This window comes from Apteryx mantelli, chromosome 1 (assembly GCF_036417845.1).
Source record: "Apteryx mantelli isolate bAptMan1 chromosome 1, bAptMan1.hap1, whole genome shotgun sequence".
NCBI lineage: Eukaryota > Metazoa > Chordata > Aves > Apterygiformes > Apterygidae > Apteryx > Apteryx mantelli.
Window position 1 is genome coordinate 222027150 of NC_089978.1, and position 26047 is coordinate 222053196.

The 26047-nt window shown below is 38.9% G+C and overlaps 1 protein-coding gene across 3 annotated transcripts in view; it reads left to right on the forward strand.

Annotated features, from left to right (window-relative positions):
• Positions 1 to 26047, forward strand: part of PPP6R2 (protein phosphatase 6 regulatory subunit 2) — a 111039-nt gene that overhangs the window by 45842 nt on the left and 39150 nt on the right. For all 3 annotated transcript variants that reach the window (XM_067317620.1, XM_067317621.1, XM_067317619.1), the window contains 9 exons: positions 6258 to 6444; positions 7207 to 7344; positions 17406 to 17471; positions 18843 to 18955; positions 22269 to 22382; positions 23612 to 23738; positions 24248 to 24400; positions 25127 to 25330; positions 25980 to 26044. In XM_067317620.1, coding sequence (XP_067173721.1) covers positions 6258 to 6444; positions 7207 to 7344; positions 17406 to 17471; positions 18843 to 18955; positions 22269 to 22382; positions 23612 to 23738; positions 24248 to 24400; positions 25127 to 25330; positions 25980 to 26044 — 1167 coding nt within the window. The remainder of the gene's footprint in view (positions 1 to 6257; positions 6445 to 7206; positions 7345 to 17405; positions 17472 to 18842; positions 18956 to 22268; positions 22383 to 23611; positions 23739 to 24247; positions 24401 to 25126; positions 25331 to 25979; positions 26045 to 26047) is intronic.

The following is a 26047-nucleotide window of genomic DNA, read 5'->3' on the forward strand; positions in this document are numbered from 1 at the left end:
AATTCATACATTATCCATATCACTGCAGAGTCGTCTACTTCTTCAGATAGCCAGACTGTATTTTTAAGTCCTGTTCTCTAGAGATTTTCATCATTGCTATCACAAGACAATTCATATCTCCGATCCTGTGTGTCATAGGGTAGAAGTGGAAACCTTCTCCTAGTCTAAGCAAATAGATTAAGAATAAAAAAAGATTGGAGGGAGGGAGGGACAGAAACAAAAATCTCTCAAGAAACAAAAAACCTTAATGCAAACCAAGGCGAAGAAGGAAGCTCAGAAAGAGAGTGTTTACTTGCAGGCAGCCTTGAGTTTCACATGCATGATTATATGCCCTTTCCGCAGGTTTTGAAGGTATGTGTGTGGTTTAGACAGCTCAGGGTCCCTAGGGGCCAGGTTGGCTCATCAGGAGATATCATCAAAGAGCTGCAGTGGTGAGAACAGGCCTGCCTCCAGTGTTGCAGTCCCCTCTGTCGGCAAGATGGAGGAAAATCTTGTGTTGGGAAGACCTTAAGTTGACAGGGAAAGGAACAATCCCATTTGCGGATCTCTTAATCAGATGATGGCAGTGTATCTTCTGCTTCTTCTAAGAGGAGTCCTTAAGGGGCCTCTTAGAAAAGCAGGTATAGCAATGGGAGATGTGATTATCCAGCACAGAGAGATAAGCGAGTCTTTGATGGCAATGAGAACCTCATGGTGACTTGTTTGCTGGGACAAATAGAGCTGATCTTATAAAGCATCTTTTTGGAAATGCTCCCAGTACTGCACATAGACCAAGCAGAGAAGCATTTTCAAAGCATGATGAGACAGTGGAAAGAGAAAAAGGGATTTAAGCTTATAAGAATCTGGGAAGCTTTTGAAATAAATTAAATTTAAAGAGGAAGAATGGGCTCTGTCTAAATCCAAATGAAATCCGATTTTAGGCTCTTAAAATTAGAAAAGGTTGTAACAGTTTTTAAACTGGGGCATGAGAGAAACTTGACAGGTAGGAAGAACATGCAGCTCAGAATGATGCATGCTCCAGGACTGGAATGGTCAAAATGCTTTATTCTTCAAATGCCAGTAGGACAGAAGTTCATAAAATTCAGAAAGGAAACTGCAAAGAGGAAAACTCAACAATAAATCCCCATCCACGCGTGGCAGGTGAAACTCAGCAAAACCAGGCCAAGACATGTAGCGATTAAAGAAGTATGTAACTTATTTGTACTGTAATGCTTGGTTTTAATGAAACTTGTGGACACGCTAGAGTGTCTCATAAACCTGATGAGACAGTGCAATATCAGTGTACAGCTTATACGGGAAAGACAGAGTAGACTCCGCTGATGTAAGAGTGGACAACATGGGAAAGAGCTGAGAGTCGAGAGAGCTAAGTGTAGCATGGAATCCGTACACTCTGCAATGCCATGCCCAAATTGAAAGGGTGGGGAATCACATCTGGCCATGTGAAACTCAAAGGGAGATTGAAAAGGCTGCAAGAGCAGAACGCACAATAATAACGAGAGATTTCATTTAGCCTCCTGGAGACAGGATATATATCACAGGGGGGCATGATGCATGCAGTCACGAATAGGTTTTGCATAGAGCAGTGAGACAGGAAGAGGAGGAACAATGCTTCATGCAATCTTGAGGACTATAAGAAATGTAACTGTTGTAAAATCACTTTGTGACAGTGACCATAATGTACTCAAATTTAACATCCTCGTAAGAGCAAAAAGGGCAAAACCAGCATTATCATGGAGTTGGGGTTTGTTTTTTTGACTTTAAGAAACAGAACTACATAAATATGAGGAGGTTATTTAAGAAGAAAATGGTATTGTAACAGGGTAAAAAAGCATGTAGCTGGCCTGGAAACGTTTTAGTGGCTCATGGTAAATGCAGGGCACATACTAAAAAGTTTCAAAAATATTAAAAGGAGAAAACTGGCTTTGTTAGAAACAAATAACCCATTGCCTGTAAAAGTACACCCTCACAAAGTGGAAGTTGTGTCTAGGTAAGAAAAAAGGATGCTGTGGCAGGTTAAAAGTAAATCCATAAAACCGGACAAAGTGATTTTGAGAAGCAGTTTGCTGAAGACAAAACTACTAATACTCTAAGCCCATCAAAATAAGGAAACCTGCCAGAGAATGTGTAGGGCAGATAAACGATCAAAGTGCAAAGGAAAATAGAAGTATAGCAGAAAAGCTAAATTAACCGTTTGTGTCAGTGCTCACTACAGAGTCTTCTCGGGAGATTCCCAAATGGAGTCTTTCTTTACAAGGGAGTAGTCTGAGGAACTGTCTCAAATTCGACCATTTGTGGAAGTATCTTTGGAACAACATCAATAAAATAATTGCCAGGTCTGCATGGTATTCGCCTAAGTGATTTAAAGGAATTCAAATATGAGATTGCTCAGCTGTTAACTGTATTTGATAACTGTTTCCAAAAGCTGGTCAGCCTCATTACCAGTGAAATGGAAGTAGCATATATGACACCAGTTCTTAAGGAGGGGTCTAGGGTGATCCGAGGATCTGTGAACCGGTAAATCTGACTTCTGTATTGTGTAAATTGATAAATATATGACATAAAAATATGATTTATAGACACATTTCTAAATATGAGCTCTTTACCATTGCACAGTACAGCTTTTGTAGAGGGAAGTCAGGCTTCATAGATCTTCAGGAAATATTTGATGGAGTCAGTGAACACATGGATAATGGTGATATGCCTGATGTGGCGTAAGGACATTTCTGAAAAGCTTTTGAAAAAGTCTCTTATCAAAGACTCTTGAAAATAAGCTGCCATGGGATAAAAAGGAAGGGTTCTGTCGTCAAGTATTAACTGTTTAAAGAGAAGAAATAAAGGCAAGGGAAAAACGACCAGTTTCAACTTTCTGAGTTTGCGCTAACTCTTCTGAGTCCTGTGCTGTTTGATGTATTCACACATGAAATAAGAGGGAGGATGAATTATAAATGCAGAGAGCTTGTAAGGAAAAATTATTAAGGTTAGCTAAAAGAAATAGTAGAAAGATTTCATTGTACTAAATGGGCAAGCAGTAAAATAGCAAGTAGAGTCAATGCTGATAAAGGGTAGTGACCGATGACCCCATTTACACGTGCGCACTGATGGGCACCTCAGGGAAGACTTGGAGCCCTTGTGGACAGTCTGCTGAAAATATTTGATCAACAGTGAACGCAGGTGTGTGTTCACCATCCAAAACATGGGGCTGCACGCAGAGCGGTTCAGTGCATGCACGTAACAAGTTCCTGTTGTTCTCTAAGACGTTTCTTCATCCTTTATTTACTCTCAGGGCAAGAAGTATTTTCCTTGTTAAGAACCAAATGGAATGATAAAAATTAAAGTAAGGCTTAAAGTGAGAAAGTTTAGGTGGTGGAATTTCTTCCAAAAGAAAAATTGTATTAAATGAGTGTAACAAAACCAAACCAATAAAGACTATTGGAGTGGGGGGAAGGTGAGAATAGGGGGGTGCGTTTGAAGTCACAACGTCTGAAGGGAAGCCTGAACCCAGATTTGAAAGGAGTCACTGGCAGCAGGGCATCCTGCCGCGTTATGCCACGCGCCAGCAGCGCGGAGAGGAGAGCCATGGGAAGGAGCACGGCTGCTGCGGCAGAGCGGGCGTAGGGACGGTCCCCTGAAGGCAGAGCTGCGCGTCTGCTCACAGAAGAGGTGCAGGTACTACGAGCAGCCACGCTGGATCAAATGGAAAGATCTGCCTTCCTAGTCTGCCGTCTCTGACAGTGGTCCTAGCGGTTTTGTTTTAAGACGGCGCAACTAAACATACCGTACTTGAGATATGAGCATCCCATGAATTCACATGGTGACGTAACGTTTTTCATCTCTGTTCCTTTCTTATAATTCCCAACAACCTGTGTGTGTCCACATCAGTCCAAGGACTGAGCTGAAATTTCCAAAGACCTGCCTGCAATAATTCCTTCCTGACTGGCAGCCGCTAGCTTGGGAAAGTTGCCAGGTGTATGAAAGCATACCTGGCTCTAGAAGGATGGGAGATTAAGGGTGGGGGTAGAGGGTCCCAGTTCAAGTTCAGGAGTTGGTGTTGTGGTTTCTTCTTGATTATCTGTTAATGAGGTTTAGAGCAGAAATCTAACTAATCTCAACTGAGAGAGAAAAACACAGTTCCTAAACACCCTGCAACCTGGGCTCTGTTGTACAGTCAAGGTCTTATTGCAAAGGTGTTAGCAAGCATGAGAATTACTTAGTCATTTCCACTGCTCTTTTCTGAGTGATTTTTTCTTTTTCTCTCAGACTAAGGTTAGAAAAAATCTTGCAGTGTATTGAAAGATTGTGACGCCTAACGGGACTACAAAAGTTAAAGTACTCCCTTTGCATTGTAGTAGTTATATTATTACAAAAGTGTTTTATATTGATTTTGGAGCTGGCTCATATCTGAGGTTACAAAAGGTAGTAGGTCTTGCATAATTACTAAGAAGTGGGAAATCTGTTGTTTATGTCTCTCACGGAATGGCACAAGTTTTATCTGGAAAGTGAATGCACTGCTTAAAGAATGAGCATGCATTTGCCACAAGACTATTCTGTAGGGTTTTTAATAATTATGATAATTAATTTCATTGACTGTTTTCTAAAATATATGGCACATTTTATTTTTGTTTTTGAGAGAAAAATCATAACCAGCTCTACCTGCAGAGAAAAAATGGCTCAAACCAAAAAGCATAGGTTTTATTTTTTCTCTGTGTTTTTTGATAACAAATTAAAACTACTTTAGGAAGCAGATAGATAAGGGCTGTCACTCAGAGGGGCGTTTGGTAGTCAGAACTGCTTCTTTGTACTTAGAATTACTGAACTACACAAGCACACCCTGTCAGAGTCTTGAAACAATTAATGGGGTAAGAGTGAATCATGGTTTAAAAATAAATTCCAGCTGTCTTTTGACTCTAGAATGATATATATCACTGAAACTATGAAAATGGTGTTACAGTTCAGTGCTAGGTCCAATTCACAGCACTAATGGACTACCATTTCTGATTACAGTAACCTTTGTGTGATGGTGAAGTCCTAAGAGAACAGGTCTTTCTTAAGGAATTTTCTTAAGCCTGTTTTATGGATGGACAGTGGCTAGAATGTTGAATTAAGACATTAATTTAACAATGAAACACCGAAGTGAGGTTTTAAAAAAAGTCAGCAATAGCTAGACAGAGGTCAGTGTTGTATCACGCTTGTAAGATTGCCTCCCATCCCTTGTTCGATTCATTCATTACGTGAGCGATGGGGAGACTGAATCAGTGAAACATTTGCAAAACAACGCAGTGTAACTACAGATCGCAGTCTGCTTTTAATGTAGAATTTCAGTCTGAAGAAATTCCTCTTTTAGCAAAACTAACAGTGCTCAAGAAGCATATTTTGTGTTTCATATTACTGTGATTTGTTTATATGTGCTTTCATGTTTGAGACTTTGTCTAATTATAAATATATTATTAATTATAAACACATTATTACCTTTTCTGGTTGTGAATGGGACTTGTTTCTAAAAGCAACACATGGAAGAGCAAAAAAAAAAGCCAAGGGAAAAAAAAAAGGATTTTGTTAGCTGCCAAATTTCATTTCCTATTCTGATTTTAGTGAACAAAATTATCTAAATGAGAATTTGTAATATTTTCTGGGGAAAAAAGTTAATTTTGCAAAAGTTTGTAGGCATTAGTGAAAGGTTGAAACTCAAAAATGCTGGCTATGAATTGTTTGCTTGTACATAGTGTATGCTTGTATGTGTTAGGAGTCTTGTGTTAGGTCAAATGTTCTGTCTCTAAATTCTAGCCTTTGTTGTTATGTAAGAATTTATTATGCTCATTTTTAATTCTGCTTTGGTGGTTGGAAGAATTTTTCAGAAACATTTCAGAAACCTGTTAAAATATGCATTCTTCCATCAACCTTCAAATTTTGCATTAATTTTAGTTGTGCAAGTTAAATTATTTTAAGACCTTTTTAAGCGTATTGAAACTGATTAAGTATTAATGTAAAAATCAGAACTAACTGTAGTTTGAAGACAGCTGAAATGTATATTCCAGTGATTTGAAGAAAGAAGAAAAAACATGATGTGCTACAGGATATAGCGCTTCCTTAAAACGTGCCGTTAATGTAGTTGACCCTTGTTTATCATGTGTTTTTTTTTTTCCCCCCTTCTCTCCAGGAAGGAAGATCATCCTGCTCTTCATTTTATAATTTTTATTTAAGTGAAGATATTCTTGAGAGTTTTCATTTCACCTTTAGTTGCTCTGGTTCTGTCCTTCTAGATATCCAAACACAGCCTGTGAACTGCTGACCTCTGATGTGCCACAGATCAATGACAAGTTAGGAGGGGACGAAACTTTGCTGAATATCCTGTACGACTTCTTGGATCATGAGCCTCCTTTGAACCCTTTGCTTGCCAGTTTCTTCAGCAAGACTATTGGGAATCTCATTGCAAGAAAAACTGAACAGGTAGTGATTAAGTTTGCCCTGACACAGATGCACAAATGAGTTCACTAATGTTGTTTGTGTTGTATGGCAATATCGGTGGTATCCCGATGATCTCATTGTAATCCTCAGACTTGAAAAACAGCTATTCTCTTTAGGGCTGGAATGAAATGTGGGCTTTGTAAAGCTCTTCAAACTTCCTGGGTTGGAGTGAATTGCTGGCTAATTTAGCACCTTTGTATAGATTTTGTTTCAGAACTGCAGTAGTTTGGGATATTCCTGTGCTAATTGTTTATTGTTTGTATTAAAGCATTTTGATAACATCCTTTGATCATTGCCCAGAAGCTTCTTATTACATAAGTAATGCCTCAGTCTCTTGCCTATAAAAGGGAGGTTGGAAACGTTTGCTATATAGTGTTTTAGGAATACATGCATTCCAATACAAACTTCCTTTTTAAAGTGAAGAGTATAAAATTTTTATCAGAGACCCTAGTGGAATGAAAATTTCTTCTGTTTCACTAGTGTCCTTGATATTTGTGTTCCTGTGGGCTTGGTTTCTTTGTGGCATGGAGAAAAGAAAAGATAGCTAAAAAGATCTGATTTAGTATTTCCTTGAAATGAGAATGTTATTCCCTTCTTTTTGTTCTCTGAAGAAGAATTCATCAACCTAATAGCCATTTTGCATAAAGATTTATTGGTTAAAACAAGAACATGAAGTGTAGAAAGTTCTATGCTGCCATGGCCATATATTGTACCAACAACTGATGATGACGTTTTTATGTTTAGGTGATTGCATTTTTAAGGAAAAAAGACAAGTTTATTAGCCTGGTGCTAAAGCATATAGATACATCAGCAATGATGGACCTCCTGCTTCGTCTAATCAGCTGTGTGGAGCCAGCAACTCTACGGCAGGAAGTATTGAATGTGAGAATTTACTTCTTTTTTCTTTAAAAGATTAGGAACAAGGCTTTTTGTTTGTTTCTTAAAGAAATATAACTCTGTCATTTATTATGAGAGTGCATCCACTCTTCTGAAAGTTACTTTTCTTAGTGCTAGAGTGAACACATCAGTTACATTGGGTACTTCAGCCTGTTTGTGGCTTGTACAGCAGAACAAGCCTGGTTCATTCACTGCCAGTAGAGGATACGCTTCTTGAAGTTCCTGCCAGCTTGTTTTTCTATATAGCAACCAGTAGCTCCCCTAAATGTTTTTGCTATAGTGCTTTTATGAAGTAAAACAAACAGTAATTTGTTCAGTTCCTAGCTATGTTCAAGGGTGTATGTGATTTTTGGAGATGATACACTGTGCTGCTTCTTTCCCCTTCCTCTTTAATATGCATCCTCATAAAATGTCTCATTGAGATGCTTAGTTTGCTTTACAAGTAGGACAAGTTTTTCTCCCTTCATAGCCCAGTCTGGGTGAGGCTCCCTCATCCCCCCTTTTGTGGGCAGAAGAGATGTGCAGCATTGGATGAAAAAATGCTGCTTTAGCTCCCTTTCAGTGAGCCAGAAGGACAATGTGCCATATGGAAAACTGCACTTGAGTGACTGAAGCCCACAGCAGGAATTACATGTCTGACAACCTTTGCTGCCTAAGTCTTCTGTGTCCAGAGCGTTGAACAAAATATAGCTTAGCCGGTAAAAGTTCTTTGCAGAAAGTAGTATGATAGCTAATTACCAGTGCTTGATTCTTCCTCTTAGCTGTGTGGTACACAGTGCAGTGTGCATGCTGTTCAAGAGAAGAAAAAAATACAGGCATGAGTTGATACTCCCAGACTTGTATATGTGTTCACCATGAAAGGAAGTCTTCATTTTTTAACAGGAAGTTTGGCAATTGAAATTGGTTAGAAGTCAAATAATAATACCAAGAAAATTGCTGGGAGGAAAAAGTCTCCATGAGATGGATGGACAGGGGATGATGATGATGGAGGATCCACTGAAAGAGAAAGCAGCTTTGCAGAAAAGGTCCAAGCACATCCCAGGCTGTGATGGCACGAGTGCAGCCAGCTGAGTAAGGGAAGGGATGGCTCTCCTCTTTTCAGCATTGGCGACACTCATCTGGTTACTGGTCCAGTTTGGGACTCACCAGTACAAGACAGATATTGCAGTACTGAAGCAGGTCTCATGAAGGCCACTGAGATAGTTGGGGACTGGAGCACAGAACATATAAGGAAAGGCTGAAATAGTGGTTTTTTTTCAGCCTGGAGGAGAAATGGCAAAGGGGAGACCTTACTGAGGTCTGCAACTGCCTAATGGGGGTGGGGAGAGAAGATGGAGACAGACTCTTCTCAGCCTTGCACCTGATGGCACGAGAGGCAATGGGCAAAGGCAGCAACAAGGGAAATTCCAATTAGACAGTAGAAAAATTTCCACCTGAGGGTGGTCAAACATGAAGAGGGGCCCAGATAGGTCTCCATCCTTGGAGATACTCAGAACTCATCTGTATAAGGCCCTGAGCAATCTACTCTAATGGGACCTGCTCTGAGCAGGCAGTTGGGCCAGACATCTTCAGAGGGGCCTTCCAACCTTGCATAATGCTATGACTCTAATACTCTATTATTGTAACCTGGATTATTTCCTGAGAGAGTACACTAAACATCATGAAACTGCACTTCATTAGTTTGTTAGTTTGACGAACTATAGCTGTGTGCTCTTCATTAGGAACCTTACGAAGATTTAAAAAAGGTTTTGTGACTTGAGAGACCGGTAGAGTATTGGGCAGGTTGTCATCTCATATTGCTCCTTTGGGACACTATACTTAATGTGGAGATTTCCTCTTCTCTCACATCAGTTATGGAAGGGCAGATGAATAAACTCACCTGTGGAAGAAACATTTGATAATAAAAGGATCTCTTGTCCCACCATTTATTGCTACTATAGCATCCATTTTTTGAAGTAAGAAAATTTCTCATTATGTGCCATTCAAGACTAAGACGTAAGCTAATATCATTACCAAGATAAATGCAATAATTTTTCCTTGTGATAAAATGATATTTTAACTGAGTAGCTTTTTTCCTGGATGGATGGCTTCCGTATTATATCAACCATCCATAAATGGTCAGATCTGGATGGGAAGTATTTTAACCCCATCCTATTATCTTAAGTCCATCTGTTAAGGATTTCATGCCAACTAAAAACAATTTTAAGATACCATGAGGCACTGGAGGTGATCCTGAATATTTTTCTCAAGTAGTGTTAATATAAATATTGTCCCTGAAAATTTAAAAATCTAATGGCTTAAGGATTTTTCCTTGGAAAGACAAAAGATATTAACGATATTCAAATTTGGGATTAAATGTATAGAGAAATAATTTACCAGCAATTTTGGTGATATAGTCAGAAACTTAAATTCCCAGAAAAGTTAATATGCAGTCTTTATTTTTGCTAGATATTAGAACTAAAAGTTGTATTTGTGGACTTTCCATCATGTAAGGAAAAAATACTGTTCGTCAGGTAGTAGCTAGAACAGATGTGAATGATTAGCTGCCTCAAAGTAGCTATTCATCTGTTACTTGTGTAACACAGTGACAGCAATTAAACTTAGTATTTCAAGGTTTCCATAATGTCGATGTACACTACTACTGGATTTTATCTAAGGAGTTCTAACATTATATCAAGGTCTTCCAGGTTACACTCCAGCTTCTTCCTAAGTAAAATATGAATGCTATCTGAACAACTAAATGCTTTCTACTTTCCATTTGTGTGACTTAGCAGAAAGGTGGAAACTTTTATGTCCAAATAAAGTTTGAGAAGCCCCATTCTTCACTAGAAAGTACTGCTGTTGAAGGTACATCAGTTAGGGGTATGAAAAGACCACTTTTCTGCCAGACACTGCTATTGGTTGGTTTGTTACATGTTTCTTGCTGCCTTGAAAGGTAATCTTTTACAGTGGCAGATTTATGAAGAGGATATCTTAAGTTAAACAAAATTATACTCTGCATAACAAGTGTCCGGGCAGCTCTCAGTAGGGATTTGATGTTCACATTGTCCCTTTGACTCAGCAAGTCAGAGACTCTCTAATACTTGCACAACAGTTTGTCATTTGCTAGCCTTCCATTTTAGAGATTCTTAGACTGTATGGCTTAGGCAGTACTGGTAGGTCAGTTCCCTGTTGTGTTTTCTACTGAGCAGACCTTTTAAAGTGTGTATTTGAAGTTTCCTTGGCTACTCCTTGCTAAGATGATGTTAGCGAGGGTGGAGTTTCTCATAGTCTTAGTGCAAGTGTTTGACTTCCAGTACTAAGAGAAGTTGGGTCAATAATTCCACGAGCGCTTTAAGTTGGCATTGCCACAAAAAGAGGCAGTCCTGCTTTCCCTTTTTTCCTAATACTTACTCTGCTCATCCAACTCCCCTTGCATCTTTGCCAGCTGAAGTGTTCATGTGGTTGTGAAGTGAAATGTATTGGGGAATTGATCCAACTGGAAACACCTTTCTCTTGGATTGTTTTCAGCCAGATCACTTCCTTGCTTTGGTTTTCTGCATGGCAGAAAGGGGTAGAAGATAAATGGATGAATACAAGCCGAGAGAAGGTGGCAATGCCAGTTTATACTTTCTTAAACTGCTTGCGGAACTACAGTATATGGTGCCTTTTCCCTTTCTCTTCCTTGATCTAGAACTCATCAAGAGGGCCTACAGTTAACAAGAAAATAAAATATTTCTTGCATCTTTCTGCTTCCTTATGCTCATATATGATAGAGGAGTGCTTTTGTTCATGTAGCTTAGATTCTGTTGTCTTGGAGAGCTGTGCCGTCAAGAAGAAACTTGCTAGCACAAGCTGCTTCTGTGTGCTTCTGCCATAGGTATCATGGCAGCAGCACCACTGTGTAAAGATGCCTCCAGATTCATTAGCCCATGGGTAGTTGCAACATAAGTGAAATAATCTGTTGTCTACTTCAGATTGCATCATTACAGCCTTATCTCCTCCTTATTCTGGACTCTCGTGATGGGAAATACTAGAAGAGTCTTCATCAGAAACCTCTAAGGAGGTCCTTTGAGGAGGCTTGTCTTTCAGACATTTACCTTTTGATATGCTTGGACAAATCTTATGTTGCACAGATAGATGACAGCACATTTTCTTTTCTTTGATCACTGTCATTTGATCCCAAAATGTCTCTGGGAAAGAAACAATACTGACCTTAAATGATTTACTTGTCATACAGCAAGAAAGCTGAAATGTAGGTTGCTTCTTGAAGCATTTTTAAAATTAGGACAGATAAATGGCATCAAAGAAGTCTGTCCTCCATATGCATGTTTTCAGTATAAAATCTTACATAGAAAAATACAAAAAGAACATGATCATTATGAGAGGGTTCCACATTTGATTTTTGCTGCTGTGTACTTGGAATTTTGATCTACTACATGTTTCAGTGATCCTGTATTTATGTAAAGCAGATCTAGTTATTCTGGGTATCCCTTCTGCACTTTATCTCCTCCTGCTTTCCTTAGTGACAAAAAGTATAGTTTCAGTTTTATAATCTTCACTGAGGAGAGTTAGTCTGTCCTCCTGATTCAAGCCTGAAAGAGAAGACACAGCATGACCCTGCTGGGATACAGTGAGTCATTGGGATCTCATTGCAAAGGTCCACCTTTGGATTGCAGAGCTGATTACGCCAGTCAGCATGTCTGATAAGGTTTCCATAGTGAGAGGGAGAAAGTGATCAGTCATATTCTGAAAAGAAATCTTGTTGTCCTGGATGGATCAGTTTCTTCTCTCTGCACCCTGTTGAAGAGCAACAAGGCACCACAGCTTTCCAAATTGAGTGACTTTCACAGAAACCCCTCACTAGCTCTGTATCAACTTGGTGAGCTGATGTTCCAGTTCTTCACTTTGTGTAATAGCAACTGGCGTATCATGTAGCCTGTGCATCAGAATCTAAGGTCGATAGTGATCACAGCATGAAAAAATGCTACTGTATGTTGTCCCACATTTTTCTGCTGCTTTTGCAGGTAACAAAACATAAGAATAAAATGGGCATGCTCTTTATGCCCTTTTGGTTAAAGAAACTAGCTCTCATGGCTGGATTAGACTACCACAGGATTTTCAGATACTTTTCTTTTGTAAGAAGATTAGTGCAAGATTAGTCCTTCTCAGATGAGGAACGTTTAATATGAATACATCAGTGAAATGTCTGTTGATGTTGTGATCCTCAAAAGATCAGACAGCTTACTCTGTTGGTTGCTGTGGTTGCTGTTAGTTGTGTTTGACTACCATCTTAAATAATAAAGCATGAACTTTCTTTTATTTATTGTGTCTGAATAAGAATATCCCAGCCAAAGTTATACCTTATTAGGTATATTTTCAGCGGGTTTCAGAAAAAGAAGTTTTGCTGAAGTCCTCATACAATATACTTTCTTAAATACTGACCCTGCAAGATGGGTGCCTTTATGTCCTGTGCTCTAGCCCCTAGCCATCTCAGTGGCCTCCATGGGACCCACTCTGTTATTGCAATGTTTGTCTTGTACTGGTGAGTCCCAAACTGGACCCAGATGGGTCTTACCAGTGCCAAATAGAGGGGAGCCTCACTCAGCTGGCTGCACTTGTGCCATCACAACCTGGCATGTGGTTGGTCATCTTTGCTGCAAGGGAAAACTGCTGAGTCCCGGTGGACTGGACCCCAGGACCCCTTGGGCCTTTTCTGCAAAGTTGCTTCCTTACTAGCTGCTTCCCAACCTGTCGTGCTGCACAGGGTTATTCCATCCCAGGTGCAAGACTATACATTTTGCCTTTGTTGAACTTCCTGAGGTTCTTCTCAACTCATTTCTCCAGCCTGTCTAGATTCCTCTGCATGGCAGCACAGCCCTCCAGCATATCAACTGCTACCATCCAATTTGGTATTGTTCCTGAACTTGCTAAGGATGCTTTTTTCCCCATTTGCCAGGTCTTTAATGAAAATGCTTAACAGTATTGGTCCCTGATATTGATGTGATTTTCTGCTGGTAAGGTCTGCCCTTAGTCCTCCGATGTCCTTGATCCTAGTAGCAGAGTCTGTGGGAGTGAAGCATTACATAGAGGAAGGTAAGAATAAAAGAGTATTTAAGCAAAATGGTCCATCCTGATGTGCAGAAAGTCAAGCAGACATGGGAGAATCTCAGCATGGATGAACAGGGAATTCCTGTCTGAGCTGAAGCACAAAAAGTACAGAGAATGTGAAAGTGGGGAGGGACTACCTAGGAACAATTATGAGAAATTGCCCAAGCATTCAGGGGTCTTACTAGGAAAGCAAAAGCTCAACCTGAGTTGAAACTGGCAAAGGATATGACAGGCAGCATTCTGGGCTTCCCCCTAGTCTGCAGGGTCCTGTAGTCACTTTGGATATGACGAAGGTCTCCCTTGGCAGTAGTATTGGTGCACACATGGATGAACAGGAAGGCCTGGATGAGCCTTGGCAGTCTCACCACACATCAGGGAATCTGAGCTCCTGGCAAGCAGCATACTTCTCAAAACAGCAAATCTGGCTGGTGAATGGGTTCTTCCATTCCCTGCAAAAGGGAGTCTCCAGCCGCTCTCATCTGCCACTTCCTCTTGGTGTTGTTGCATGGTTCAGACTCAGCTAGCTCTGATAACTCCATTGAGGAAACTTGTTCTTCCTCACCTGTTACCACCATGCCACTATACATATTCTGTAAGCTCACATCTGCAGGTGGTGAAAGAGCTTTTCTCATGTTGCCAGCTTCCAGCCACTCCCAACTTGGGAATCTCCATCTTCCTCTCATTCCCGTATAGTCTCTGGCTATCCCTTCTTCCATGGAAAATGAGGGTCCAGGAAACCTTGAGGGTTTCCATGGTCTCTGCAAAAAACCTGTTAATATTCTGTTCATCTCATACTGATAATACATTGTCTTCTCACCTCCTTTCCATAACTTCTCCACCTGGCAGCACAGTGCCTTGCTGAGAGTGCATGCGCCACAGGGGAGACCATTATCTCCATCAGGGAGAAGCATTCCCTGCTGCCTGAGACCTGGTTGGCCATGTTCTCTCTCAGGAGCTCCGCCTGGGTTGAGGCCACCCATGTGCCAGATATAGTCACCTCAGCAGGTGCTTGGGACTGGTGCTGGGTCACGCTCACTGCCAGGTCCCTGTTTGTGTGGACCAGTTTGCCATGCCCCGCTTTTTTCTGTTGTGCCTGAACAACAGTTATGCTGGTGTTCCTCAGCAGCAGTTGGTTATAAGTCTAACACTCCCTAATCATGAAGCGGCAAATGAAGCGGAAGCCTGGCTTTGTTGGCAAACAGCTGCTACATAAACTGCCTAATTCCTGCTTGCTGGTCCTGTTTGCTGCAGTCTTCCTTCTTCTGTAGAATAAGTCAGGTTGAACACAGGCACAAGTTGTCTGTCCATCAGTTCCTTGCAAATGTATCACTTACCCTGCTGAGCTGCATGTAGTCAGTGGAGTCTGTATCTCAAGTGTGAATCTTCTCTTAAGGGAGGTGCTGAGGCAACAGTATTGTACTTCAGTCCAGATAGGTAGGGCCTTGCAATTGTCTTGGAGGAGTAAATTAAAGATTATTCCTTTTCTTGTGAATATTAAAGTCCATCTCTTACACATTAGCCTCTTAATTCAATACATTTTGGTATTGCTCTGCTGATCTTAACAGATTATTTCAGTTGTTTTTTTCACTTTTAAATTACATTTTCTGTGTCTCTCAGTTTCCAAGAACAGTAGTTTCTGCGTTCAGATGGATGATCATGCTTCCTCTCTTTAGTCCCTTTCTGCGGCCATCCACTTCCCTCCGGAACACATTGTTATGACAGTCTAGGCACAAGGAACAAAACTTCTTAGCCATGCTTGCCATTTAACTTATGTTTTTAATTAATAGGACCAACCACTCCAGGTGAAAAAAAAAAAAATGTTGAAACAGAGTAAAGTTGAAACTACAATGAAGGTTTGGAATTTAATTTACTGTACTCTGCAGTAGAAAGAAAATGCACTTAATGCAGGAGTGTCTAACTCAATATGTTGTTTTATTCTGGACTGTGGAAGTCGTAAGCGTAGGTGGAACTTCTGTAGGTAAAATGTTCCTTTGCTGACAGTGATTGGCAAGTCCAGTTGTGCCTGAAATAGCAAATAGGATGAAGTACCCACTACAACATATCTATGGGCCTTATTATTTGAAGTAAGGAAACTTGCAGGTAAAAATGGATATAATTTTTTGTTATTAATACTATTCAGTGTATTGATACTGTGGGAATATCCAGGGGTTGCAGTCAAAATCTGGGTTTGTAGTCATAGTGCTGTGCAAACATGGGGTGTAGAACTGATTACGAAAAGACGAAACATGCAAATATAGCACACACAAAGGGGAAGGAGGGATGGATAATGTTATTGTTACAGAGACTGCCAGTAGGCACAACTGATGGATTTCAGCAGCTGTTCTTTAGAACATATAAATGAAGAGATATTAATTAATCTTGATGAAGCTCTTTTGGCAAATTGCCAACTGACATCTACCTTAACTATCATCAGAAGACTGAATCTTAGGATTTGAAAGGAGGATTTCAGTAGTCTTACCCAAATACAGGGAAATGAGAACAGATTCTTGTAGAATAAATAAACAAATAAGCAATGGATTGTTGCTTTGTTAGTGGAATGGAGGTGGCAAGACTGATGTGTTGAGACATAGATCAAGTGGGGATCAACTGCGCTTTCATGGACCTGAGAAGAAGGTTCAGAAATTTAATTTTGATCCCAGAAAAATAGAAACCAGTGGAAGAACCTGAAGAGACAGGTCGGTAGAAAGATTGGTCAGGAAGATTGCCTTAGAAGCTCAGTCTTTTGGACTTTCGGGTAAACTGGGTATCAGGAAGAAGAGGTTATAGAAGTCAGATCTGAAAATATGGTCTTGAATGAAATACTGGGTTACCAGCTGTATGCTGGAAAGATTTTTGGACAACATTAGCATTTTTGCAATGATATGGAACTCCAGAAAGGAGACAGAGTCAGAAATTTCTGTCTAAGTAGGAAAACAGCAGTGTTGTTGATGGCAAAAGCCGCTAAAAATGGTGATCCTGGCAAACAGGATTTTTGTCCTGTTTTAAGTCACAGGTCATATTCAACGTGGCATTGGTGAGGACAGGATGAGATCTGTAGGAAGGTTATTAGAGCAAAGCTAGTGAAGAGTCAACATAAAATTGTAGCTGAATCATGTGAATAGATAACATAAAAAGTGAGTGTTCAAGGGGAGAAGATATGCGTAGAGCCTTCTTATAAAGAAGCGGTGGAAGGCAGGAAACTTTTTAATTTTCCCCATGACTCATCTGAAGAGTGATAGAAGATCATTACAGAAACTTCCAAAATCTTTTTCCACTTTAGTTAAGGTTTGGTCAGTCATTTCAAAAGCAAGTGCAGTCATGTGGTGTTAGACATCTAGCCATTTGCTTTGGATGAAGACCCTAAAAACTTGAACGGAAATGGTTTTATTGAAATAAGAAGCTGAGCTTGTAGGTGAAGCTGGAAAGGGAGAAATTTGAATGTATTGATTGCAGATGGCATTCTTTGCATACGGTCAGGGAGGGGAGATAAAGTGATAGCTTGCATTAAGAGAGGGCAGTAGTCCGAAGTTGGAACTAAAGCAAGGAGACAAGGTATAATTAGCACTTATGTCATCTGAAAGTCTAAAAAAATTCCTCAGTGTAAAGAGTAGTAGGACTATAAGAATGGGAAATGGCAGGAGAAAAACATGTTGATAGTTATGCTCATGCTACTTCGGATAGGACATTATTCATAACTTATCTATTCTGTGTTTTCTGAAGGTATTTAAATCTTTAGGTTCATGAGCATGGTGCACTTACTGATGCAAATTAAAATACATCTATCTCTGTTCCTAGGGGAAATTGTATATAGCCTGTGACTTTGGTTATGAAATAGAGGGAAAGGACTTTCCCTTCTTGAAAAGTCTATTTTGTAAAGCTTCCCGAAGATCCTCTTGTTTTGAATTCTGTGATATCAAACAAGGATTTTCTTTTGCTTTTCTTTCCTTTCCCTCCAGTGGCTTAATGAAGCAAAAATTATTCAGAGACTTGTGGAACTGATCCATTCAAGCCAGGATGAGGACGTGAGTATGACAAAATTGAGTTCTGTGTTTGTGGGCAGTGGCTCTTGTAAGGTCCAGAAGAGTCTATCTCCATCTCTTTGAATAATATCAAGGTGACTTATGGAAGGTGATAATGAGGGATGATTTGTATGGACATCCTGTCCTTTGGTTGCTAAGCCTAGTACCAAAATGTTTTGTTTTATTTTTGATTTGGTTTTGACTCATTTTGCTACCAATTTCTTATTTCATTTTGATGTTGAATGAATTTGTCATGGTATCTACAGTCAGTGTTAATTTACCTGATTTTAAGAAGGAACATGCTATTTGAAACAGGCTATTAAATAACTTCATAATTTAACTAGTTCGCTGTAACCTTCAGTTCTTCTTAGACCATAAGTGAATAAGTATTTGGTTACATCTACAAGATGCAATTCTCTGAGCCTATGAAAAATGACATGCTGAATATTAAATCATACAAATGCTCTCTCTCTCTCTCTCTCTTTTTTTTTTTTTCCTTTTAATAATTGTCACAAAACATCCAAGCCCAGACCTCTAGTTCTGGAATTCGGTTTCCTACACTAGCATCTCACAGTTGGGTATCGACTGCCATTCCTGATGCAGAGCAGGAAAAACGCGATGAAAAGTGTTGATATCCCTATCTGGCTTGCTGTGATTTAGATGAAGATGGGGCATTTGTTAAAAGATTCCTGTGATTGCCAACAGCAAAGTGAACTTGATTACACATTATTCTTTTGTTAATGCTAATATTATGATTCCCTTGGCTTATCACAGGAAAAATTGCCCTTTTGAGAGAAAAAATAGGAAGTAGCATGCTGTTTTGTGTGTCTAGCAATGCTGTCTTATGGATAAATGCTGAATTACAGCATTAGACCCTATAGATATAGTAGCTAGAGAGAGTTTTTGATTAATAGCTACGCTGAGTTTATTTAATTATCGAAATGCTACTTTAAAGCTTTTTAATACCTTATAATTAAATTTTAAATGGTTTTATCAAGCAATTTATTTTTATTCATGGAAGGAACCTCCTGAGTAGTGATAAGCAAGAATGAAATATTTGTATTTTAAATGCACAAGTTAACACACTTGGTCAGAAAGTTAAAAAAGACCATCCTCACTTTCTGCAATCTTTAATTGCATTTAACTGAGAAGTTCAGAAAGACCCTCTCTTTGATTTAAGAATCTGTTAATTATTAAGCTGATGTGAATTATTAGAAGCATAAGGATGAATAATCTAGAGCATGGTAGCACTTGTACTAAAAACGCTCGCTTATTCAGTTTCTTGCATTCCCAGCTGTTAAATTTTCTCTGAAAGGCAGGATGAGCCGGGCTGAGAAGTTAGCACTGACATGTGCTCTATTTTGTCGTTTACAGAGGCAATCAAATGCTTCCCAGACCCTGTGTGATATCATAAGGTTGAGCAGAGACCAGAGCAATCAACTCCAGGAGGTACCTGAGCCTGATCCACTTCTCACAGCACTGGAATCGTAAGTACTTTTCGGTACTTATGACTGTTGCTAAATTAGCAACTAATATTGTCATTTGCTGTTAGCTCTCCAAAGACACAAGCTGTTGGTGTGTTGTGTTGTTAAGCGAGTACAGATCTTTATGAACACAGTGGAGACCTTTCTCTTGGACTGTTGGTATACCTGATAGGTGCTGTGCTTTGTGCGATAGCCGCTAGAAAAGGACATGTGCATATCGCTAGACTTAATCTAGTAATAAAGTGGTACTAGTGTATAGCCTGCAAAAGTAACATTTATAGGATTTGGGTTTTTTAAAATACCTTTGATAGAAAGTGTTTTCTTGAAAAAAGAGATATAACGTTGTGCTTGTGATCCCAGCTACTGTTGCTCAGTACTTCTTTTCAGAACTTGCTCTTGTACATCCAGACAGCTTGCGGTGAAACTCTCAATAACTCCTTTCATTTTAAGGGTTTTTTTTTTAATCTAGAGCTAACTTCTCTAATATTTTTGAAGGAATATGTTGATAAGAAAATTGCACTTTCACGCAGTTTTTTTGGTAGGATTTACTTCCCAAATAAAGTTAAACATACGATGTACACCAGAAAATGTTGATTTTTCAAGTTTACTCCATTCCCTTGGCATTATTTCATTGTTCTTTGTAATTCAGCTTTAAATTGCTTGCTTTAGCATGTTTCCACTTCCTTTATTTGCCTCAAACCTAAAAGTATTGACTGGATATTCAATGTGAGATTAAAAATAAAAATGTTCTTTTAGGCCTAAAGGAATCTTTTGACAGAAAAGGGATAAAAGAAAAGAATTGCAGTAGGTGAAATGAATGTTAAAGTATGTATAGCTGTCTCTAAATAGGGCTTAACATTCCTCTTTTATGTGTTTTTGTTAACACATAATTTTCTTATTTTGTGTGACAGTGCTGTTATTTTCTGCCATTTCCGAGCTGTCAGTTCATAAGCGTGAGTACTAGGGGCATCATATTCCTCTGTCGGGAATCAGCAGGAAACAGTGTGTGCAGGTGAAGACAGGATGTAAATAGTGGAGCTGTTGTGCTGCTCACAAACTTTGAAAAGCTCCAGTCTTTGGAGATGTGTGCAGGATCTTCCAGGTGCGCAACATATAAGCCTCCCCCTTGTAAGGAAGCGCTCTTTCTTAAATGCTTCATTTCCCTTACTGCTCCTGCAGAAATAAAGGAGATCTGGCCTTTTATCCCATAGCCTACCATAATATTTTCTTATCGATAGTTTAGTGCAATGCGGGGTGTTTAGTGTAGATTGCATCCCTGATCCTTGGAACCTTCAGCATTTCATCAGGCCTCATTCAAGTTTGAGCCCTTTAAAATTTGGAGACGAGCCTCTTGCTTGGTTACTTCACCTGCAAAGTCCAGGCCCTTTAACAAGTGCGGTGGTTCACTGTGGTATGAGGTGGGGTAGGCCATGGAGAGCTCATCCTGCAAAGACTTTTTTACTAGTTTAAGAGAGGGGTACGGAATCTGCTACGCTTGGGGCAGAAGGTTGGTACCCATGGTCTTTCATACCCTTGTTCTTTTGTACCTGTGGTCTTTCATGAGAGCCTCTGTGACACTGATGTTATGAATTAAGTTTCCTTGCTAGAGCTTTACAAAGCTGAAATTTGAAGTTTGGCTCATGCTTTACTGGGATGCTCTTCAGCTTCTTCCTTCCTCTTCTCTTTCTGTCCCCTCCCAGCCTTCCCCCACTTCCATTGTATTCTTTGTATTCACTTTTTTTTAGGCACTACCTGTAACGTCCATGGAAAAAATAAAAATTATATTTTTGTACTTCCAAAAAGCATTTCTAAAGGTTGTTATATCACTTCACTGTTTTTAAGAAAAATTATTTTGAACAGGAGTGGTTTTTTGTACTACTTATCTTTCTGCTGATGATCTGTAGCTGTTACATATCTCATTACTTTTCTCATCCAGTTCTTCTGTGTAGTACTGGTAAACTTTTTGATATTTGGATAATGTTTTTATCTGTGAATCACGAATTAATGATCAGTAAATGCTGCAGGAAGGACCCGTGACGAGGCTTACAGAGTAAATATCAAATCTTGATTTTCAGTAACTGTTTGCCTAAACCATCTGCAACAGTTTGTTTCAGATTAACTGTATGCAGCAAAAGTGAGTTTTGTTAGTCACTGTAAACTATTTTATTTTCCTGACACTGCCTCTATGCTGATGGAATATATTTAGATGCTCTTTATTAAAATAATTTAATCTCCTATTTTATTCATGTATTTTTACATTTTATCTCATATTTTATTTATACAAATGTAAAGGAAAAATTTTCAACTATTAGAAAATAGTAAAAGTTAGTCTATCTGAACTGAATAGTACTGCTTTTAGCTGAACGTGTGACTTCACAAGGTGAGAAAGGCACTTACTGTGTACTGGGTTTTGGAGAACTTCCAGTTACATCTGCAGAATCAGCATGGGAAAAGAATTGGAATATAGAGGTGGAAGTAGGTACTGCTGCAGTCAAGTAACTGCTGATGAGTAACAGTGCCAGCCCAAACCTCATATTGCTTCTGTTTTATTCATTTTGCATAGCAGATTGCAGAGAAAAAAGTAGGCAGTTACCTTTGTGTTGTTTATTCATAACTTCTAAAGGTCTGAGTGTCAAAACTATTTTTAATGCTAGAAAGGACCATTATCATTATTTATTCTGACTCCAGCAGTCTTCAAAGCTTCACTTGGTGATCCCTCCACCTGCCCCAAATCTTGCAGTGTTTGGAGGGTGTCTTGTCTTGGTTAAGGCCTCCAAGAGATGGTGAATCGATTAAAACTTTTCCAGGACTATGGAAAACGTGCATATTATTTACAATTCACACTTGTTGGCTTCTGTTTCCAGATCCTGGGACTTATAATGAAAGTGGCAAAGATAAGGCCAAGCTTACATTTGTTACCTTTTTTCTGGGACTCTGATGGATAATTTTAGACTATGAGTTAATAGCTTCATATTGTCTTTAAAAAATTGAATAGACTGAGTTAACACTTTGGTTCCCTTCCAATTTATAATCAAGAGGCATATCCTGTTAATATGAGAGAACCACTTTTTGGTTTGGAGTCTATGTGTTTATAACCCAGTATTGCCTTAGTGATGAGTGAGCAAGTTCTTAAACCTAGTGTAGCTCCATTCTTGTCATAGGAGGCTTTTTAGAGAGGAATGTCTTTATTTTTTCTGCAGAGAAAAAAATGCAGCCTTTTTTCCAGAAAATCCAGAAACGATTTTTTTGTGATTAAAACAGCTGCAAAATATTTTTTATTTTAATACCACTAATGTGTGTCTGTGTTGATCAATAGGCAGGAATGTGTGGAGCAACTCCTGAAGAACATGTTTGATGGAGAACAGACTGAAAATTGCATAGTGAATGGAACACAAGTTCTTTTAACATTGCTGGAAACAAGGCGCTCTGGGTAAGTTACCACTTTCTTCCCAACAAGAACAATTTTAGGTACTCAAATCTAGTTTTACTTGGGCAAAAAAATAAAATTTTTACTCTAGTGTGAAGTGCTGTCTGGAAATAAGTACAAGAAAAGCGGTTTCCTTTTTGTTGATGCAGTAGCTGTACTTCATGACAGTCAGGTAGCAGCTTGGCCATTCTGTGTGCTCCTCTAGTTCTCTTGCACATGTATAGGAAAGTCTCGTCTTGTCAGCAAAATATATGCAGAATGTGAGAGAAAATAGTGTAGCATGCACAATCTGTATGATGATGTGTATGTGACTGTATAGTTTAAATTTTGTTTCTTTAAACTATATCCCCTTTTTATTTCTTTTTTGGGAGATAGAGGAGAGAAAAGGCAAAAGAGAATTGTGGGGAGGAAGTGAGACATTGAAAGTCTCCCTCCCTTTCTAAAAAAAAAAAAAAAAAAAGGAGAAAATAAGGAAGAATGAAGAAGGCAATGGAAGATTAGAAAATGGTACTGGAAAGAAAAAGACAGAATGTGGCACTGGACACACAACCAGTTACTAATCAGAAAATAATGTACAGAGTTAAAACTGAAAAGTTGAGATACTAATTCTACTGTGTCTTGTCCCCAGGATCTCTGAAGATTTATGAGGGTAAAGGCTTAAGTTTTCCTATCTAGCCCATTTCTGGCTTTCTGCTGTTATTGGAATGAAAGTTGTTGTTTCGTTTTGTTTTGTTTTAATTCCAGTGTAAGACTCTGTTGTTGAAAGGGAATAATAATAGTTGTAATTTACTGCTTACTGATAAAGAAAGAGGTATGACTATGAGCATGGCTACATCTGCCCTTGGTTTTTTTCATGTACATCTTTCTGAACACTTAGGGAAGGTTGTTTTTTTAACAAATGTTTATAATTAACACTCGCTGTTGCAACTTACTCCTCAGTTATTTGTGAAGCTTTAAAAACCATGAGGAACTTCAGTGATTTCTTTGCCATTTTCGCTCAGCTGTGCAGTTTATTCTCTGTCTTCCCACTCTATCTCATTCACAGTTTTGATTATGTAAATATAATCTTGTAAATAATATAATACTTATGTAAATATCCTTAGTGGCTGTAAATGATTATTTTTCATATTCACAATTATTTTTCAAGAGAAAATGGCCAACAGAAACAGTGTGACTGGGGACCATTTTAAGATTTTGTCAAATCTTAACTGTTGTCCTTTTCTTCTTTGCAGGGTGGAAGGACTGATGGACTCATACACTCAGGGATTTGAAAGGTCTTACACTGTCAATAGCAGCATTTTATACGGTATTGAACCAAGGCTAAAGGATTTCCACCAGCTGCTGCTCAGCCCTCCCAAGGTAAAGCATCTCAGCCTTTTCTTGGAGCAAAAAGGCTGCTGACTGCATTCCAGAGCTTCCCTTTCTTTATATGGAGGCTTCCTGGATATTTTCTGAAAGCACTGCATGCTGGAACAGTCAAGCTCTAAATTATATCCCTGAAGAAAAATCCAAGCTTAAAGTTTGTGATTCAAGTGCTTAGGAACCAAGCAAGAGGCACTGAGAGCAAGCACACCATATATGAGAAAACCAAGACGCGTTGTGGCTGGTGGCTTGTGTAGAGATGGTTGGGGAAGGAAGAGACAGAAACTTTTAGTTAGCCTAATGGATATTTTGACTTCAGTCTTCAATTTTGGAAGTATGATGCATTGTAGCAGCAGTTGTGAGATGCCTCTACCTGTAGTGCGAGGACACAGGTTTACCTGCAGGGAGTGTTGATGTGAGAAAATTAACAAGTTGGGTTTGGGTTTAGTCAACACTAAAGGAAACGTTGACCTTGTTGAGGCACTCAATATCTGTTTCTCTGGTAGAAAACAGCAATCCTAACTACAATTGGTGTCTTGGAGGAGCCACTGGGGAATGCTCGTCTTCATGGATCTCGACTAATAGCTGCTCTGCTTCACACAAACACTCCCAGTATTAATCAGGAACTATGCAGACTCAGTACCATGAACTTATTACTTGTGAGTAACATAGTGTGACATACTGTGAAAGAAGGTATAACTTTAAATTGAAAATCTTTTTGCTTTCTCTTTGATCTTTTCAGTGTAAGGGAGTATGTTTCATGTGTGCCGGTACCTAATTATTTCCCTAAAATGCTTTTAATGCATTAAAATGCATTAAAATGCAATTACAGTTGCTTAGTATGTTGAAATGAACCTCATGCTTCAAATTTATTCTTACAGTAGTTTAGTAGTGTGTATGTAAAGTAGTCCTGTTATTGAGAAAGCTCAGATGTGTTGTGGAGACAGATCTGACAATACTGAGAGCAGATCTTTATGTCTAACCATGAACAAGGACATGTCCTGAAAACTGCCACTATAATCAGGACAGTCTTTCAGAAAATTATTATTTTTGGGCTTATAAATGATTTAGGTAATATTTTTCATATAACTAATGCAGCCCCAGAATAGGTAATATATTTGTTTAAGGTATCCATGCTGTGAGCTCTAGCAGTCTATCAGAGTATTACCAGTGTGCTCAGTTTATAGGAGAGTGTGTATCAGAGCTGAGAAAACTGAGTACCTTCAAGTACAGGACTTGGACATTGTGCCGTATAAGTGAAGAGCTGTCTTAGTGCAGTCGTTCATTAATCAATTAATGGGGCTGTGTTTTTATTTCATCAGGTTGTTAAAAATGGGAAGATGTGTCATAGAGTGGATTTTTTTCTGTTTCTCATTTTGTTCCAGGACTTATTTTTTAAATACACATGGAATAACTTTTTGCATTTCCAAGTGGAATTGTCCATAGCAGCTATTCTCTCACACTCTGTACAAGAGGGAAAAACTACTACTAATGACCTAGAAGGCAAAGAAGAGGTGCTGAATGGAAATGTGGCCACAGAGAGCCTGGAGACCCCAGAAAACAATACTGAAAATATCATGGTGACTCATGTAAGTCTGGTCATGTCACCTGAGAACTTTAGATGGATTGATTCGGTCTGAATTTGCATTAACAAGAAAATTTTATGACCAGCTGTTCAGAAGAATGGAATTTATCTAAAACTGTCTATAGACATTACTTGGTTCTTCCAGTTCTGGATGGAAGTATATTTGCTTTTGTACATTTGATTTGTTCATTCCATTACAAAAGAAACGTACTATCAGATCTCATTTAATGAGCTTATGAATCCATTTTTATTCATTTTTTTTAGTAAAGATGCATGTAAACTTAGAACAAAAAAAAAGAAAAATCATAATAACTGTAATTAGGTAACTAGCTTTTAGTTCCTGCATTGTGGACCTCATGGTGAAAAGTTTTTGTAATGTTTGTAAAATCACAACAATGTTTTGCATTACTGATCTTGTGAAGCCCCAAAAGCAGGCTGAAGATGTTTAAAAGTGTTGCTGTTTTCCATGGATCCTCTGAGAAAAATTTTGAGAAAGCAGCTCAAGAACCTCTGGTGCTGAACTTTTAAGTTTTTGTTCAGTAGCAGTGAAGGAATGAACAAAAGTAACTGTAGTTCAGTACAGGCTTTCTAAGGCATGAGTCTTTCTTTGGCAAACTTTTGAAATGTTCTTTCTATTTCTTGTTTTTCTCTAGCTGTTCCAGAAATGCTGCCTAGTGCAAAGGATATTGGATGCCTGGGAAGCCAATGACAAAATACAGTA